Genomic DNA, 18,310 nt, shown 5'->3' with positions numbered 1-18,310 from the left:
GAACTGTGAAGGGCTCTATTCTGTGCTGGTAAATCAAGTGTTTTCATGCTTCAGGCAGGGCTGTCAGCATTTTCAAAACATTAGAAGCAACTCCATAAGGTTATAAAATCTCTCTCTTGGGCAGTCCCTTAGCGCGAGGATTATTTGCTTCCACTCCGGGGAGGTGGGTTCTACAGTGGCTGAATAGTCCAATCCTGGATCCGCACACTCTACCAGAGGTTTTCAGGTGATTGGTGCCTTCGTGGATGCTTTTCCTCCAGCTCGTGTGTTCTGAGGCAAGTGATTCCCACGTGAGTGGGGATGTTGCATTTATTTAGGAAGGCTTCCAGAGTGTCCTTGTAGCGTTGCAGTGATCGGTTATAAAGTAAGGTGCACGAGACTCCGTGTCCACTTTTCAAACCAGAATTCACTACTACTTGAGACATCAGCCCAAGTGATTTGAAATGAAATGAAAATCGCTTATTGTCACAAGTAGGCTTCAAATGAAGTTACTGTGAAAAGCCCCTAGTCGCCACATTCCGGCACCTGTTCGGGGAGGCTGTTACGGGAATCCAACCGTGTTGCTGGCCTGCCTTGGTCTGCTTTCAAAGCCAGCGATTTAGCCCTGTGCTAAACAGCCCCAGTGGCCATTAGTGGCCATCCAGTATAATTGGCAGTATAACTGCTCCTTTAAAGCTTTCTTTCTATGCTAAGCTCTACCTTAACAGAAACTGCACGGGAATATGGTCACTGAACTCAATAATTTGAATCAAGTGAAATGTATAAAAGCACGACAAGCAAAATTAGAATAAATTGGACTGACTTTTTTCAAGCTGTTTAGTATTCTTTAGGGGACCTGAGCAGTTTGTGATAAAATGGAATATCTAAAAAGCTAGTAGGAATCTCAACTGATGTACTGTCAGAATAAATATTGAACATCGTAAGCAAGTCTTTTCTTTCCCCTCTCCTCCCCCCCTCCCAATTTATGGACTCGGTTTGCTCCTGCAGTCTCTTGTGTAAAGTTTTGTTTCTCAGCGCAAGATTGGTTTTAACTGTTCTCAATAACTTTTTGATCCAAGTAGACTCTGCTGCCATATCCAATAAATCAATTATTACTTACTGGCGGGACGCCATTAGGACAAAAAGTAAATTGATTCTAACATGTTGCAGATGTGAAAAGAAAGTGGTAACTGAATGGCAGGACAACTTTGTAAATTCACTAGACCCGTTCGAATGACCTCATAAGCGTTATGTTGTGTATGAGCACATTTTCAGCTCAAATATTGACATGTTTGATGCCAGATGTTCTGAATAATTTCTAAAGCTTTTCAAACAGTTGAACAATTAAGTTAAACAGGAACAAGTTTAATTCTGCACCTTACAGTTCATTTCAGTGTCACCCAAAAACGACTTTAAAAGTCGATCCATGCACATTTAAGTGCTGTAAATCCATTGCACAATATAATTTGTACTTGGTCTTTATTTTTTTTCAATTCCACGTACCCAGAGATTCTCCGATCCTGGGCTAAGTGTTGACAGCGTCGTAAACGCCGGAGTGTTTTACGACGGCATCATCGGGCCCCTAGGAGCAGTGATCCTGCGCTACACAGGGGGCCAGCACAGCACTGGAGAGCCTCACGCTGCTCCAGTTGCTGATACCGGTGCATGCGCGGCACGGCCGGCGTGAGTCCGTGCATGTGCGCCACAGCAGGCGCGAGTTCGCACATGTCCGTGGATTGCCGTCTCCGCGCTGGCCCCAACGCAACATAGCGGAGACCTATAGGGGCCCGGCGCGGAGGAACACTGGGATAAGCCCGCCCGCCGATCGGTATGCCCCGATCCTGGGCCAAGCCACCGTGGAGGCCCCTCGGAGTCAAATCCCCCCTCCCCCCATCAGGCCGCCCCCCGCAGCATGAACGCCGAGGTCACGCCAGGTAGGACCACATGAGAACGACGCCGGCGGAAGTCGGCCGAACTCGGTGGGCACTCGGCCCATCACGTGGGAAGAATCGCCTGGGGCTGGAGAATTGGTGGACCGGCGTCGGAGCAGCGTCGCTGGCGTTTCCCCAGCATCGCCCCAGGCAATTCTTCCCACGCGATGGCTGAGTGCCCACCGAGTTCGACCGAGTCCCGCCGCGGTGTCGGAGAATCCCGCCCCCAATTCTTTATTCCAATAGAGGGGCAATTTAGTGTGGCCAATCCACCTGGAAATCTGCACATCTTTGGGGGTGAGACCCACGCAGACACGGGGAGAATTAGTAAACTCCACATGGACAGTGACCCGGGGCCAGAATCGAACCCGGGTCCTTGGCGCCGTGAGGCAGCAGCGCTAACCACTGTGTCACCGTGTCGCCGTACCTAGTCTTTGGGCGGCCTGGTAGCATCGTGGTTAACACTGTTGCTTCACAGCACCAGGGTCCCAGGTTCGATTCCCGGCTTGGGTCACTGTCTGTGCAGAGTCTGCACACTCTCCTTGTGTCTGTGTGGGTTTCCTCCGGGAGATCCGGTTTCCTCCCACAAGCCCCGAAAGACGTGCTGTTAGTTAATTTGAACATTCTGAATTCTCCGTCTATGTACCCGAACAGGTGCCGGAGTGTGGCGACTAGGTGATTTTCACAGTAACTTCATTGCAGTGTTAATGTAAGCCTACTTATGACAATAAAGATTATTATTATTATGACGGCAACATTTACTGTGGGCTGAATTATCCCATTCTGCCCGCTGCAGATTTGGTGGCAATCGGGAGGGCCACTTGGAGGCGGTTGGGGGGGGGGGGGGGGGGGGGTTGGGGGTGAGGAGGTTGATGCTGATGGTGGGGGTGAGGGCCACTCAAACCCCGATGCTGGTGATGTTGGTGGGGGGAGAGGGCCTTTACCGTCACTTAGAGAACGAGGCGCCCTTTGTTAAGCCGATTTGTTGTGGTGTTTAGGCCCCGTCCCCCTCAGTGCCACTGCAAAACTCGCCCCTTCCAAAAAAATCTCTAAGTGTGTGTGGATTGTGATCTGGATTGTGCCCAACCAACCAGCGGGAATCGCGCCCTGTTTCCCACCGGTGACCAAACTTGTAGAAATTGTTTGGAAGAATAGCACACAATGCCCTATCTTCAATTACCCGCCTTTGCCCCATAATACCTTTGGTTAACAAGTATTGATCAATCTCAGATAAAAATGAACAATTAATCCAGCATCAATTGTCATTTGCAGATGAAAGTTTCAAACTGCTATCTGTCTTTGTGTGTCGAAGCATTTGCTAATTTCACTCCTGAAAGGCTTGGCTCTAACGTTTAGGATGTTCTCTAGCCCTAGATTCCCCACCAGTGAAAATAGTTTCTCCCTATCTGTCATATCAGTTTCTGTTAATACCTTGAAATTTTGTTCAAATCATCCCTTAATTTCCAGGGAATACAGTCCTAGCGTGTGCACTTGTTTTTCAGAATTGTACCATCCCTGTAGTCCAGGTATCATTCTGGTAACTGCACCAGTCCCTCCATCCTTCCTAAGGTGTGGTGACTGGAATCAAACACAGTACTCCAGTGGTGGAATTTTATGGCCCTGTTGTGCAGGGGCAGGATCGTAAAATGCGGCAAGCCATCCAAACGTCCATTGACTTCAGCGGATCTGGGAAATCCTGTTAGCGGGAGGGGCCATAAAATCGTGCCTCAGGTGTGGTCTAACCAGTCTTACAACACCAGGTTAAAGTCCAACAGGTTTGTTTCGATGTCACTAGCTTTCGGAGCGCTGTTCCTTCCTCAGGTGCAGCGCTCCGAAAGCTAGTGACATCAAAACAAACCTGTTGGACTTTATCCTTGTGTTGTAAGACTTCTTACTGTGCTCACCCCAGTCCAACGCCGGCATCTCCACATCGTGGTCTAACCAGGGCTTTGTTTGCTCTCCAGAGCCTGCATGATCTTCCTCAAGTGCGGCACCTGAATTGTACACTACTCTAGCCGGAGATGAATTAGTGTTTCATGCAGGTTTATCATAACTTGTACTCTATGCCTCTAATTATAAAGTAGGATTCCAATTGGTTTATTAACTGCTTTGTTAACCTATCCTGCCACCTTCAAAGATTTGTGCATGAACACAACCACGTCTCTCTGCTCTCGCAACGCCGTTCCAAAGTGCACCATTATTACATGTCGTCTCACCTCATTCTTCCTCCCAAAATGTACACCTCACATTTTACAGTGCTGATTTTCATTGACTGTTTGCAGGCCCATTCCACCAGTCTGCTCATGTCCTCTTAAGCCTATGGCCATCTTCCCCACATTTCCAAGTGTTGTGCCAGCTGCACATTTCAAAATTGTAACCTGTACTCCCAAGTCCAAGCTATTAATGTCTATGAAAAACAGCAGTAGTCCTAATACTGAACCATTGGAAACTTCACTGTCTGCCTTCCTCCAGCCTAAAAATCATCACAACCCTCTGTTTGCTATCCTTTAGCCAGTTTCATAAACATACTGCTACTTCACTTTTTATCCCATGATTTTGCTAACAAGCTCAAATACGTGGGGCGAAATTCTTCGTCGGCTGCACTGGAATTTCGAAACGCGATTGGGCGAAGAATCGGTTTTGACCTCGGAATCATGGCGGGCGCAAGGTTCACGCGAAATCTCCTGTGCCTCGCCAGCATTGTCAGTGCATTACACTCCGCACGTATAGTAAACGTCGTCGGCATATCATCAGCGGGCCTGATAGTCTCTGGCCTACGCAATCCTCCACCTCCACTGGGGCGAATTCCTGACGGCAAGGTTCACTTGTGCTTTCAAAAGTCATGTAACAGGCTGCTGAGGGGTAAGAGGGGATACAGAAAGTGTCCAACATCGCCATAGTGTGCTGACAATTGTGCTGCTGGCCGGGGGCCTTCTACCAGGGCCCTTGGGAGCAGTGGGGGGTGGCCAGGAGGTGGGCTGTGGGGGCAGGTGGATGGGCATGGAACCCCATTGGTGCAGACTTCCAGACAGCCATGCAGCTGCCCACTGTGCACCACGGGTTGTATGGGTGACCCCCCCCCCCCACCCCCCCCCACCCCAGCCACCCTCTAGGTACCCTCTGGCCCCAGCCGACCCATGAATGGGATAGGTGCTCCAGCGCACCCAATGCCATCTTGCTGGCTGGGGTGAGTATGTGTGGGGAGTGGAGTGCTAATATGTGGCTGCAGCTCAGCAGCCTCTCGAGTGCTGACCCCGACCCCGGCAAATCCGACCCGATTTTCCATTGGAATTGATCGTGTGCAATTGTGCTGGTGCTAGCCCCTCAATGGTCAGTGAATTGGCCCAGGTGCGGTGTTGTTGTAGAACTCCACAAATCCTGCTCCGGCGTCAACACAGTCTCAATAACAAGAATCTGGCTGTTGGCACTTTATCAAATAAATTGAAAGTCCACACACACATTGTCTGTACCACCGCCGCTGTTACCTGATCTGAAACACTCAATCCATACCTTTATTTCTTCATTTAAATACTTGTCAAAGTATATTTGCACAGAATCTAATGGTAACAAGTGCTTAGTATTTCATCAGGAACTTTTCAAGCCAATTGGGACTCCAATAGTTTGTTGTCCTCCAGCATGGATAAACCTTTAGGTCAGGATTCTCCGATCCTCCATGCCGCAATTGCGCTCAGTGCGGGGACGGAGAATGGGCGTCAGACCCGCGATCGGGTCCAACACCACTCCCGCGATTCTCCGGGGACAATCGCGCGCACGCGCGGCCGATGCAACGCCGGTCGGGGGCCATTGAAAAAGGCCCCCGCGGCGATTCTCCGCCGACAACTGGCCGGGTTCTTGCCGGCGTGGTTCACTCCTGGTTCCATCCGGTGGGGACTCAGTCCGTGGCCGCTCTGGTGGGGGGGGGGCAGGGGGATCTGTCACCGTGGGGGACTCCAGGACGGCCAGGCTCGCGATCGGGGGCCACCGATCGGCGGGCGCGCACGATCTCAGGGGGGGGGGGCCTATATTGTCAGGGCCGGCCCGTGTCGTTGGTCCATCGTGTTGCTCAGGGCTAACGCCGCACGCATGCGCAGACCAGCGGCCGGAATTGCAGGGCCCCGTATTGGCAGCCGGAGCTGCGAGGAGCACTCCGGGGCCCTGCAAGCCCCCTGCAAATTGGAGAATCATTCTGGACTTTCTCCAGGAAAGTCCAGAGTGATTCGCACCCGTTTTCTCACGGGCGTGTGGACATAGCCCCATTATCAGAGAATTACGCCCTTATTCACTCAAATAAACAGGCACAAAACATAATCGGCACAACAAATGCTGCAGGAAGTTCTTGTTGAATGAAAACTATGCATTCAGTAATTGGTACAAATCCTGGATAAGTTTTGAAAATCCATTTTTAGCATGTTTCTACAGCAGGAGCCTAGTGTGATGCATCTGGACCTCCATCTGCAATTTGCAAATGAAACAACCCAGGAATTCCAAAATAGTTAACAATAACATTGAGGACTTGTTTGACATATACTGTATATTGAAGGTTGTAAAATATATGAGTGATGTTCAGCAAAATGAGAATTAAAGGCGAATGAAACGAGAATTATAATAGAAACATTGGCCTTAAACTGCTGAATGGCAACAGTGGTAAGTCACTGATCGTTTGAGAACACGATTTCTATTAATCTCTCACAAGAAAAGATACCTTGTCATATGACAAAATTGTAATGTGAAATTTAACAAACATTTTTGTAAAATAGTCGCAGGAGGAGAATTGGAGGTTGAGTAGGAAGCAGAGGAGAAATTAACTGAATTCACAGTCAAAGAGCCAAATGTAGCAGAACTAGGGTGGGGGTAGCAAAGCAAAAGGCTTTTCAAAAAATAACTAAATTGCATTTGTATAACAGGTGTTACATCCTCACAATATATAAAATCCTCAATCCTGACAATGAAGGAGTCGTAATTATTATGGTGTCAAACACAGCAGCCAATTTTTGCGTAACTGACCCTCAACAGATTATCTGGTTATTATCGCATTGCTGTTTGTGGGAGCTTGCTGTGTGCAAATTGGCTGCCATATTTCCTACATTCCAACAGTAACAGCGGTTCAAAGGAATTTAATTGGCTGTAAAGCACTTTGGGATGTCCTGGGGTTGTGAAAGGCACAGGTTATTGCAAGTTTGTTTTTATGACAGTGGAGGACTGTCCTCAGTGTTGTATGGAAGTATCATCCGAGATTAGGTGTTTAAGGGCTTAAGCCCATGTCCCTTCGATTCAAAAAAAAAATAAAGGGAGCTAAGCCAAGATTTAGTGACAGAGTAGTGGTATGAGTGCAAGTTGAGCAAATCTAACATCTCTATTCAAGAAAGGATGGAGAAGATTAACAAAACATCTGTCAAAGGCAAAATGCTAGAATCCATTATTAAGGAGGTATATTTAGAAAATCATAATGCAATCAGGCAGATTCAGCACACTTTTATGAAAGGGAAATCATGTTTGACTAATTTATTTGAGTTTTTGAGGACGTAACAAGCAACTTAGATAAAGGGGAACCTGTAGATGTGGTGTGTTGGATTTTTAATAGTCGTTGATAAGTTGCTACATCAAAAGATACTACACAAAATAAGAGCTTATGGTGTGGGGAGGTAACATATTAGCATGGGTAGAGGATTGATCAACTAACAGGAAGCAGTGAGCAGGGATACATGGGTCATTTTCAGTTTGGCAAGCTGTTACTAGTGGAGTGCCACATGAATCAATGGCCTCAACTATTTATAACCTATATCAAACACTTGAATAAAGGGATTGAATGTGTATGGTAGCTAAGTTTCCTGATGGTACAAAGATATGTAGGAAAGTAAGGTACCAAGAGGAAATAAGCTACGGAATTCTCCGTCGGCGGGATCTTCAGGTCCGCCGGCAGTGCACCCACGCCAGCAGGTTTCCCCACGGTGTGGGGTGGCCACAGTGGGAAACATTTGGCCGGCTGTGGGAGTGGAAAATCCCGCTGCGCGCAGGGGCACGCCGTGCCAAAAAAGGCAGCTGGCGGACCGAGAATCCCGCCGAAAGAGTTTGTTATATTACTATATTGTAATATAAATAATACTCTTTTTGTCTTGCCGAGTTGTGTTGAATTCTGATGAGAAATAGTCGAAGTCTTCCAGATGTTGACAAAATGTTCATTGAGTAATATGTAATAAACTAGTGAGTTCCTTCACTTCAATACTAAACGAGTAAAATAAATAAATACGTTTCGATTAAATGAACAATTATGATAATACACTGCACTCTGATTTGATCACGTCTTCACTCTAGCTGTTCTCCACACACACACACACACCAAAGAAGAGCGGGAAACTCCTTTTATAGATCCTGTTAGTGTTGCCATCTAGTGATCATCTGCCTATACTGACTTTACATTAACTGACCCTGTATTAACACATACAGAGATCACTACAGAGTCTACAAATGATTTTGATAGGTTAAGTGAGTGGTCAGAAATTAGCCAGACAGAGTACAATGTGCAAAAATGTGAACTTGTCCACGTTTTGGCAGGAAGAACAGAAAAGCAGGATGTTATTTGAATAGAGAGAGACTGCAGGACTCTATGGTACAGAGGGACCTGGGTGCCCCGGTACATGAATCACAAAAGGTGAGTTTGCAAGGGCAGCAAGTGATCAGGAAGACAAATGGAATGTTGGTGTTTATTTCAATGGGAATTGAATCTGAAAGTAGGGAAGTGTTACAGTTGTACAGGACCTTACTTAGGCTGCATTTGGAGTAACGTACAATCTTGGCCTCCTTACTTAAGGAAGGGTATAATTGCATTAGAGACAGGGAGATGGTGGTTGTTGTAACCTGCACAGATCCTATTGGGCAGGGACAATTGGTTACCTCATGGAGGACTTTTAAGGTTGATCTAACTAATTATACTAAAAGAAACATTGGAGGGAAGAAATGCTCAGAGTGATGGCTGTGTGCACAACAGGAGATCCAGAAGCTGCTGCTGCCTTCAGCTAGCACGGGTCTGTTCTGATTTTTACAGGGATTTCATTTTAAGTTCGTTCACAGTTACAGATATGCATTGACGTCATCGATAAATTTCATACAGTACAATCTGATCAGGAGGTATCGGTAAAGCTGTTTCCTGAGCCTCTTAATGGGAAACCGATTTACTCACACAATGGGTTTTTGCAAGTTACCAGATGATGTTCAGAATGTTCCCCTTAACCTGAAATAATGCCGTTCGCCCTTGATGAGGCGTTAGTGGGTTTGTGTCCCCTTCTCTGGGTCGAACAATGAATCTCCTGCAGACGAGCTGGGGCCATAGTCTTGTGACTTGGGTCCCCATTATTATTATAATGTCCTGTAAGATGATTATTCTGAGTGCAGGTTTTCTGAAGATTTCTGTTTGATCCAACAATTTAACCCTTTGCCTACCGGTTTTCCACTCCCCATGTGGTGCTTTTAACCTAGAACATCTTTTTATTAATATATATATTATTTTCTCGCTCACAAGAAACAAACTCAGGGTCAAATTAAAAGGGGATGCTCCTGGTAGGGGCACTGCCCAAACAAAACAAAGAGCAATGGAAACTTTCCAACATCAATTCAAAATGTGATTAAGAGGGTCTATAAAGATCTTGGAGAATATGACCTCGCTAGATAAGGGGTTGGGGCAATCGTTAACCTTTTCTGATGTATAAATAGAGCCGGCCAGTTAGGTACCGGCCAGAGAGAAGACCAATAGAGAAGTACTGATGCTGTGTAAATATTAGTGGAAATAAAGGTAAGTTTTGTTTGATTCACAAACTCGCGTTGGACTTTTCGTGGCCCTCACAGTGGTAAGGCGGTAACATCATTGGAACAGTAATCCAGAGAACTGGGGACATGGGTTCACATTCCACCATGGGAACTGATGGAATTTGAGTTCAATTAAGAAAATCTGGAATTAAAAACTAGCCTCAATCAACTCGCGATGATGAAACTGCTGTTGACTGTTGTACAAACCCATCTGGTTCAGTAATATCCAGGAGGGAAAATCTGTTTGCCCACAAAGTGACTTCAAGCACGCATCAATGTGGTTGATGCTTAACTGCCCTCTGAAATGGCCCACCAAGCAATTAGGGATGGGGGACAAATGATGCCCTAGCCAGCGACACTCACAAAATAATACATTTTTAAAAAGCAGTCCAGAGAAATTGCCCACAAAAACAAAATGTTCTTTAACCAAGGAGATTGCATGGAATCATAGAATGGTTATGGTACAAAGGAGGCCATTCGGGTCATTGTGCCAGTGCTGTTCCTCTGATGGAGCAATATTTACCCACTCGTCTTTCTCCAGAGGCCCTGCAATATACTTTCTCTTCGGGTGTTTATCCATTCCCTTTTGAAAGTCGCTACTGAGCTTAACTCTAGTGGACTCTCATGCTGTGCAGACCAAATCTTTCTCACTTGCTCCATGAAAAATCTTTTCTTCATATCCCCATTGGTTTGTTTGCCAATCTATGCCCTCTGGTTCCTGACCCTTCCGCCACCGGGAGCAGATTCTCTCCACTCTGCCCAGACCCCCCTCACGGTTCTGAAGAACACCCATGAAATCTCCCCATCACCTTTTCTTCAAGGAGAACAGCCCCCTTCTTCAACCCATCCATGTAACTGAAGTCCCTTAACCCCGGATTTGAAAAAAAATCAAAGGAAATGATTGGCAGCAATATGCTATCCTTACATGCATTACGCGGACAATATGTAACAAGTATAAATGAATACATTCTGCCCTTGCAGAAATTACATGGCGATTAAGTCCATATGTAAATTATATTGAAATATTCACTGTCCTTGTATAGCAATTTGTTGACTTTAACTAGATTACATGAAGAAATTCACCATATTTGCATAAGTGAAATGGGAAAGAAGTTAGATATGGTGTAAATAACTGATTTATAGAAGAATTTGTTGAAATGTGCTATTCAGGTGCTTTTGAACTGCAATAGGTCTTGGTCTGAAAGTCAAGAAAGCAACCTACATGGGTTAGGTGGATTAGCCATGATAAAATTGCCCTTAGTGTCCAAAATCGCCCTTAGTGTTGGGTGGCGTTACTGGGTTATGGGGATCGGGTGGAGGTGTTGACCTTGGGTAGGGTGCTCTTTCCAAGAGCCGGTGCAGTCTCGATGGGCCAAATGGCCTCCTTCTGCACTGTAAATTCTATGTTAATCTATGTTAACCTGGGATTTCTCCCAAAGTATAAACATTCTGTGTAAACACATTTTGCAAGTGACATTTGACATGTCAGCCACTGCACATATGCTAAGTAATTTTCTCATCAGCTCAATGATCTATGTCACATCTTTCAGTACAATGGCGCCAAGCAGACATGCAAAGCCCAGTTCGGTATATTCAGTGGATAGAACCTGGAGCTCCAGGTGGCAAATGAAGACACCAAGCAATAACAAAGGGCAGTCTTTCCCCAGCCCAGCGGGATGGTTTAATTTTGAGACTGGTTGTGGGGATGTTGTGCCAGGTCGGTTCCGAGGCATGTTCCCTCCTTTGTTCACTTCCCTCCCGCCCCCAAGGCAGCATCTCAGCAGCAACAGCTACCCCTATGGCAGCAGCGTGCTTAACAGGACGATGCACGATCAATTACGCAAAGACGAGAGCTGGATGCAACTGAGGCTTTATTACACTAAGTTGTGTGGCCTCCTACAGCAGCTGGTGAAATGGCTGCTGTATGGGGAGCACACATATTTATACTCCGCCAACTGGGCGGAGCCAGCAGGCAGGGAACTACCCCTGTACCTGTAGCACAGGGCCTTACCACAAATCACCTAATATATACATCAGTGGTGACTACCACACAGAGCAATTCATTCCTGCTGCAGGATTGGATTGCAATATCCCTGACGACGTTGCCCCAGTGGCCCGGAATTTGAGCAGAGGGCGGCTTCACAGCAGGAGATCCAAGCTGCAAACCATGGGAGGCCGTTGAAATAGTTATCAGCATTATATTACAGTGCTCAGGTCTCCCTAAGCAGGAGACATGCCATTGCAGCCAATTCATGGAGGCTGGTGTTCATCAGCCTTCCTGATTACCTGCTGCACCTGTGTGTTTCGTGCACAGGTGCCCCCAAGTCACCTGGTGCTGCAGCTTTCTTCAGGTTTTCTCCATTTTAATAATATTCTGTTCTTTTCTTTTCCTTTCCAAAAGAAACAACTTCACATTTTCCCACATGGTACTCCATTTGCCAACTTTTTTGCCCACTTACTTAACCCATCAATAACTCTTTGCAAACTGTTGACTGGATGGGGCTCCTGGAGGCAACTTCTTCATTGGCCAGCTCAGGGAAGAATTCACACCACGTCTTGCCATTTCCAAGTTCCCGACCTAGGATTGTGGCCACTCCCGGGGTCGCGAATCCACCTGGGAAAATTTAACCCCATGGCTCTGCTACAGCCAGACAGACAAGTATCTTCCCTCTAATTTCTGACAGGACAGGACCCACATGCAGGGAGTTGGTAGCCCTGCCAAAACAATAAGACTGCTCTTTTTGAGGTGCACAGATGGAATTGTAAAAGTAAGGCAAAGGATGTGATGTGCTTTATATCTGTTGTGCAGGCGTGAGATTTACCATGTAGAGAAAGAACTGCTGAAGGAACGGACAAGGTGTAGGGCCCTTGAGGAGGAGTTGGAAAATCCATTGAATGTTCACAGATGGCGAAAGCTTGAGGTGATTTTAATTTTACTTCTTGCACTTTTGCATTGATTAATATTTTGAACACTTTCTGGTTAACAGCAAAACCCTCCTTTCCTCCCTTATGTCTGAAACATGTTCTATTTAATTCAGCCTCAAGGTCCGCACAATATTATATTAATCTTATACTGTGTAGACAATTCTCAAGAGTAAAATATAAATTTTCCCGTTATATAATCTGTTTCAGCCAGGAGAATGCATTGGGATGTGATTTATAGGAATAAACTATTAAAAATTCAATAGAATTTACTAGTACTGGCATGAGCCTGGTAAGTTCCTCATATCTCAATGTTTCTTCTTGACACTAATAATGACTGTAATGAGTATATCACATGCCAAATACTTTCCCAGTTAAATTTATGTCACTGAAAGTGGGCACTAGATAATTTAGAAATGCCCTGCAACTATTTCTTGTCTTTTAGGCAAGAATAGTGATAGTGAAGACATGAAACATCAATTTTGTTAGCGATTATTGCTCGTATGACAAAAGGGTTCGTTTATAATGCATTTGGAGCTAATTCTAAGCGTTAGATTAATGCACATTGTTGGGCCAAGAGGAGAGGATTTTGCTCTGCAGCTGAATGGATTATGTTGACCTGAAAGTGCTGTGAAAATATTACAGACAAAATGGCCTAAATGTGCTGGAGGACCCCTCAGGCTGGTGGGGGCGAGGGGAGGGGGGGTTCTGTGTCCAGGTTAACACCTAAAAACCCTAAGCAGCCAGATCTGGCACTGTACTGGGGACATGAGAAGTATTTGGCAGGTAGGATCAAGGAAAACCCAAAAGCTTTCTATAGGTATGTCAGGAATAAGCGAATGACTAGGGAAAGAGTAGGACCAGCCAAGGACAGGGATGGGAAGTTGTGTGTGGAGTCTGAAGAGATAGGCGAGATACTAAATGAATATTTTTCGTCAGTATTCACTCAGGAAAAAGATAATGTTGTGGAGGAGAATGCTGAGCCCCAGGCTAATAGAATAGATGGCATTGAGGTACGTAGGGAAGAGGTGTTGGCAATTCTGGACAGGCTGAAAATAGATAAGTCCCCGGGACCTGATGGGATTTATCCTAGGATTCTCTGGGAGGCCAGGGAAGAGATTGCTGGGCCTTTGGCTTTGATTTTTATGTCATCATTGGCTACAGGAATAGTGCCAGAGGACTGGAGGTTAGCAAATGTGGTCCCTTTGTTCAAAAAGGGGAGTAGAGACAACCCCGGCAACTATAGACCGGTGAGCCTCACGTCTGTTGTGGGTAAAGTCTTGGAGGGGATTATAAGAGACAAGATTTATAATCATCTAGATAGGAATAATATGATCAGGGATAGTCAGCATGGCTTTGTGAAGGGTAGGTCATGCCTCACAAACCTTATCGAGTTCTTTGAGAAGGTGACTGAACAGGTAGACGAGGGTAGAGCAGTTGATGTGGTGTATATGGATTTCAGCAAAGCGTTTGATAAGGTTCCCCACGGTAGGCTATTGCAGAAAATACGGAGGCTGGGGATTGAGGGTGATTTAGAGATGTGGATCAGAAATTGGCTAGCTGAAAGAAGACAGAGGGTAGTGGTTGATGGGAAATGTTCAGAATGGAGTTCAGTTACAAGTGGAGTACCACAAGGATCTGTTCTGGGGCCGTTGCTGTTTGTCATTTTTATCAATGACCTAGAGGAAGGCGCAGAAGGGTGGGTGAGTAAATTTGCAGCCGATACTAAAGTCGGTGGTGTTGTCGATAGTGTGGAAGGATGTAGCAGGTTACAGAGGGATATAGATAAGCTGCAGAGCTGGGCTGAGAGGTGGCAAATGGAGTTTAATGTAGAGAAGTGTGAGGTGATTCACTTTGGAAGGAATAACAGGAATGCGGAATATTTGGCTAATGGAAAAGTTCTTGAAAGTGTGGATGAGCAGAGGGATCTAGGTGTCCATGTACATAGATCCCTGAAAGTTGCCACCCAGGTTGATAGGGTGGTGAAGAAGGCCTATGGAGTGTTGGCCTTTATTGGTAGAGGGATTGAGTTCCGGAGTCAGGAGGTCATGTTGCAGCTGTACAGAACTCTGGTACGGCCGCATTTGGAGTATTGCGTACAGTTCTGGTCACCGCATTATAGGAAGGACGTGGAGGCTTTGGAGCGGGTGCAGAGGAGATTTACCAGGATGTTGCCTGGTATGGAGGGAAAATCTTATGAGGAAAGGCTGATGGACTTGAGGTTGTTTTCGTTGGAGAGAAGAAGGTTAAGAGGAGACTTAATAGAGGCATACAAAATGATCAGGGGGTTGGATAGGGTGGACAGTGAGAGCCTTCTCCCGCGGATGGAAATGGCTGGCACGAGGGGACATAGCTTTAAACTGAGGGGTAATAGATATAGGACAGAGGTCAGAGGTAGGTTCTTTACGCAAAGAGTAGTGAGGCCGTGGAATGCCCTACCTGCTACAGTAGTGAACTCGCCAACACTGAGGGCATTTAAAAGTTTATTGGATAAACATATGGATGATAATGGCATAGTGTAGGTTAGATGGCTTTTGTTTCGGTGCAACATTGTGGGCTGAAGGGCCTGTACTGCGCTGTATTGTTCTATGTTCTATGTTCTATGTACTGGCACCATGGGAGAGATGCCGTTATGACACTTATGTCTCCTTCTCGAAGAAGTGGCCTTTGCCACCCAAACACCAGTGGAAATGGGGAGGATGTGCATAATGGACGAAGATTCATTGAGACTATTTTTAATCTGCTTTATGCACAATCTGCGGCCTTTTCTGGAGCATTGCAGTGACTAAAATTAGCCTCACTGTGTCAAAGGTAAGGGGGATATAAATGCAAGGAGCCTTCGGGCAGACTGTGATAGGCAGACTGTGACACTTCCCTTTTGAATTTTGGATTTGGAATTTTGCTTATAATTTGGAACTTTACCACTTAAACAAAATAATTTCAACGTTTAGGAGGAACAGAACAACTCAAAGTGAATTAATAACTAAGGCTTTCCACTGCTACTTAATGATTTATGAGTAGGTCTGGGATGGATGGAAGCTGAAAGCTGCTTGGGGATGTATTCGGTCTGCCTTACTGCGGTTTGCCAGGATTGGGTGCTGTCAGACCCCAGTTTGCCTGTTCGTCTGTCAGTGTGAATCTATGTAAACTGGATATTATGGGGTTAACACTGGATCTGTAATATTTCCCGCTGTTTGTGAAGTTCCAGCAGCAGACACTGTTAGGTACCAGCGCTCAGACATTATTGGAAGAAGCTTCAGGTCAAATGGTGACCAGAGACCTCTGTAAGTGTTTTCAGAGCACTGTTATACACATGCCCCAACAAGAAAAGGCAACACTTGTAAACTTAAACACATTTGCACAGGCTGCAACATACACGTTTCTGTCCCCTGATCAATTAGCCTCCTCTGTATCATTCTCCACAAACAGAAAAACTGGTTAAGGATGATGGACCATTTTAAGGGCAGATAAATGTTCCATCAAGTCTTCCATCAAGTGGGTTCCAAATAAGAGATGGATTACAGGAAGTCTGCAGGCCAATAAGTAGGACAGCAAATATGACATATAGGACACGGTTTTCCCAAAAGGAAACAAAGTCCCCTCGTGAGAATGTTTAGCCGCGTGTTTCCCGGCATTCGCAGTGCCGAGAAACACATGGCTATTAAACGCATAGATCCGCTCGCCGGAACTCCCCATTTTTAAATGGCGTCTCGATCTCCGAGTCCCACACAACAATCCCCAATCTCTCCACACCCAGCCTGAACGCAATACCGCCCCCCCAACATCCAGGAGGGCCCCCCCCCACATCCATGCCAGGCAACCCCAGCCCGATCACGCATGTGCAAGAATGCCAACTTGGCACCCTGGCACTGCCCATTCCAGCTGGCAGTGACACTTGCCAGGATACTCAGGTGGCACCAGCAGTGTCACAGCACCACCCTTCCCAAAGGGCAGCTGAAGGCCTCCAATCTCCTTGAAGACCCCCACGAGTGCTGCTCCACGGGGACCAGTACCAAACAGTGCTCGCCCAATGTCTCCGAGGCGAAGGGGTTGAATCGCAAAGCCTCAGGTACCTCGGGAATCTGCACATTAGAGTGAGGCTTACTGTCTCATTCTGATATGCAGATTAACGAAAAAGTGATCTCACCCATTGTGGCTGGGATTCACATCGCAACGTCTCGTGAGATTGCGTTGAATCTTGCGAGGCGTTGTGAGCCGGGTAGATCCTGAGAGCGGTGTCTCCCGGCTTTCACCGGCCACGCTGCGTCGCACGCTTTTCCGGCGCAGCATGATCGTAGGATCGCACCCATAGGATTTTCAAGGTCAGGGAGTGGATTCTTTTGGCTGAACTCGCTATGTATGTGGCTGGAGTACAGAGTGGAAAATTGGTGAGGCGGAATCTAAGCCCTTAGACGAGACCACCTGATTTTGCTTCCATTTTAATTGATAGAAATAAAATAATGCGTGGCTCATAGTTCAGGGGTAATGGCAGGAAGGGGAATTGACATCACTGACAGCAGGCTGTAATGAAGATGTCTTTGAATAACCTTTAAACACACAACAATAATTGAGATGGGTAACCCTTAGTAGTGTTTGCATGATTCTTTTAAAAACTTATCTGTTACAGGCAAGTGATCCAAGCAGATATGAGCTGATTCTGAAGGTTCAGACATTACAGAAGCGTCTGATCTCAAAGACTGAGGAGGTGGTGGAGAAAGAGCTGCTTTTACAGGTGCACGCTAATGAGGTGGATGAAAGTCCATTCTAAAAGAGCGGAGAGAATTTGTTTGTTGCTTGTTGAAGCCAGTGAGAATTGAAAGCTTGATGCAAGAGCATGGAATACGTCAAACATAACACAACCTACTCTAATGGAATACAGCTGGATCAAAAATGTCTGGATTAACCTTGCCACTCCTTCAAGTGGATAAGCATCATTGTTTCCAGAGGGAAAAAAAAGCAGCATTTTAAAGCGTTTCCCACGCTAATCTCAGCCTGGGAAGCCACAAACTGGTGCAGCGGAATTTGGAGGCTGGGTTTTCTTGTTGGAGGTGGGAATTGGAAGGTGGCTTCGATTCAGGGTCACAACCCCACCCCAAGCGAGCGGCAGCTATTTTGGCCAAGTCGGGGGTCACCTGTTTAAGGGATGGGCCTTCTGTCCATTGAGCTAGCCAAGACTTTGGAAGCAGAGGTGGGTCAGTCAAAAAGTGGGCCGCATTGTGACTTTTTTTGGCAGCCATTGATGTGACTGCGTTTTGACAAGGGGCAGCAAAGTTAAAACTTCCCACATTTAGGAGAACACTGGGAGGTCTGGAACCCGAGACTGTGTAGGCTGCTAACGTGTTTTCATAGAATCCCTACAGTGCAGAAGTAGGCCATTCGGCCCATCGAGTCTGCACCAAACCCTGGAAAGAGCACACTACCTCGCCCCACACCCCCACCCTATCCTCGTAACCCAGTAACCCAACCTAACCTTTTGGACACTAAGGGGCAATTTGTCATGGCCAATCCCCCTAACCTGCACATCTTTGGACTGTGGGAGGAAACCGGAGCACCCGGAGAAAACCCACGCAGATACCGGGAGGTAGTGCAAACTCCACACAGACAGCCACCTGAGACCAGAATTTAACCGGGGTCCCTGGTGCTGTAAGGCAGCAGTGCCAACCACTGTGCCATGTGTC

At 46.4% G+C, this 18,310-nt stretch overlaps 1 protein-coding gene across 1 annotated transcript in view; it reads left to right on the top strand.

The window, feature by feature from the left end:
* The window catches only part of cfap58 (cilia and flagella associated protein 58), a 282,899-nt gene that overhangs the window by 138,423 nt on the left and 126,166 nt on the right, over window positions 1-18,310 (top strand). Inside the window, exons 14-15 of the mRNA XM_072479551.1 lie at window positions 12,520-12,631; window positions 17,260-17,364. Of these exons, the coding sequence (XP_072335652.1) occupies window positions 12,520-12,631; window positions 17,260-17,364 (217 nt within the window). The remainder of the gene's footprint in view (window positions 1-12,519; window positions 12,632-17,259; window positions 17,365-18,310) is intronic.

This window comes from Scyliorhinus torazame, chromosome 16 (genome assembly GCF_047496885.1).
Source record: "Scyliorhinus torazame isolate Kashiwa2021f chromosome 16, sScyTor2.1, whole genome shotgun sequence".
NCBI lineage: Eukaryota > Metazoa > Chordata > Chondrichthyes > Carcharhiniformes > Scyliorhinidae > Scyliorhinus > Scyliorhinus torazame.
The sequence above is the reverse complement of the archived record's forward strand: the minus strand, read 5'-3'. Positions and strand labels throughout refer to the sequence as shown.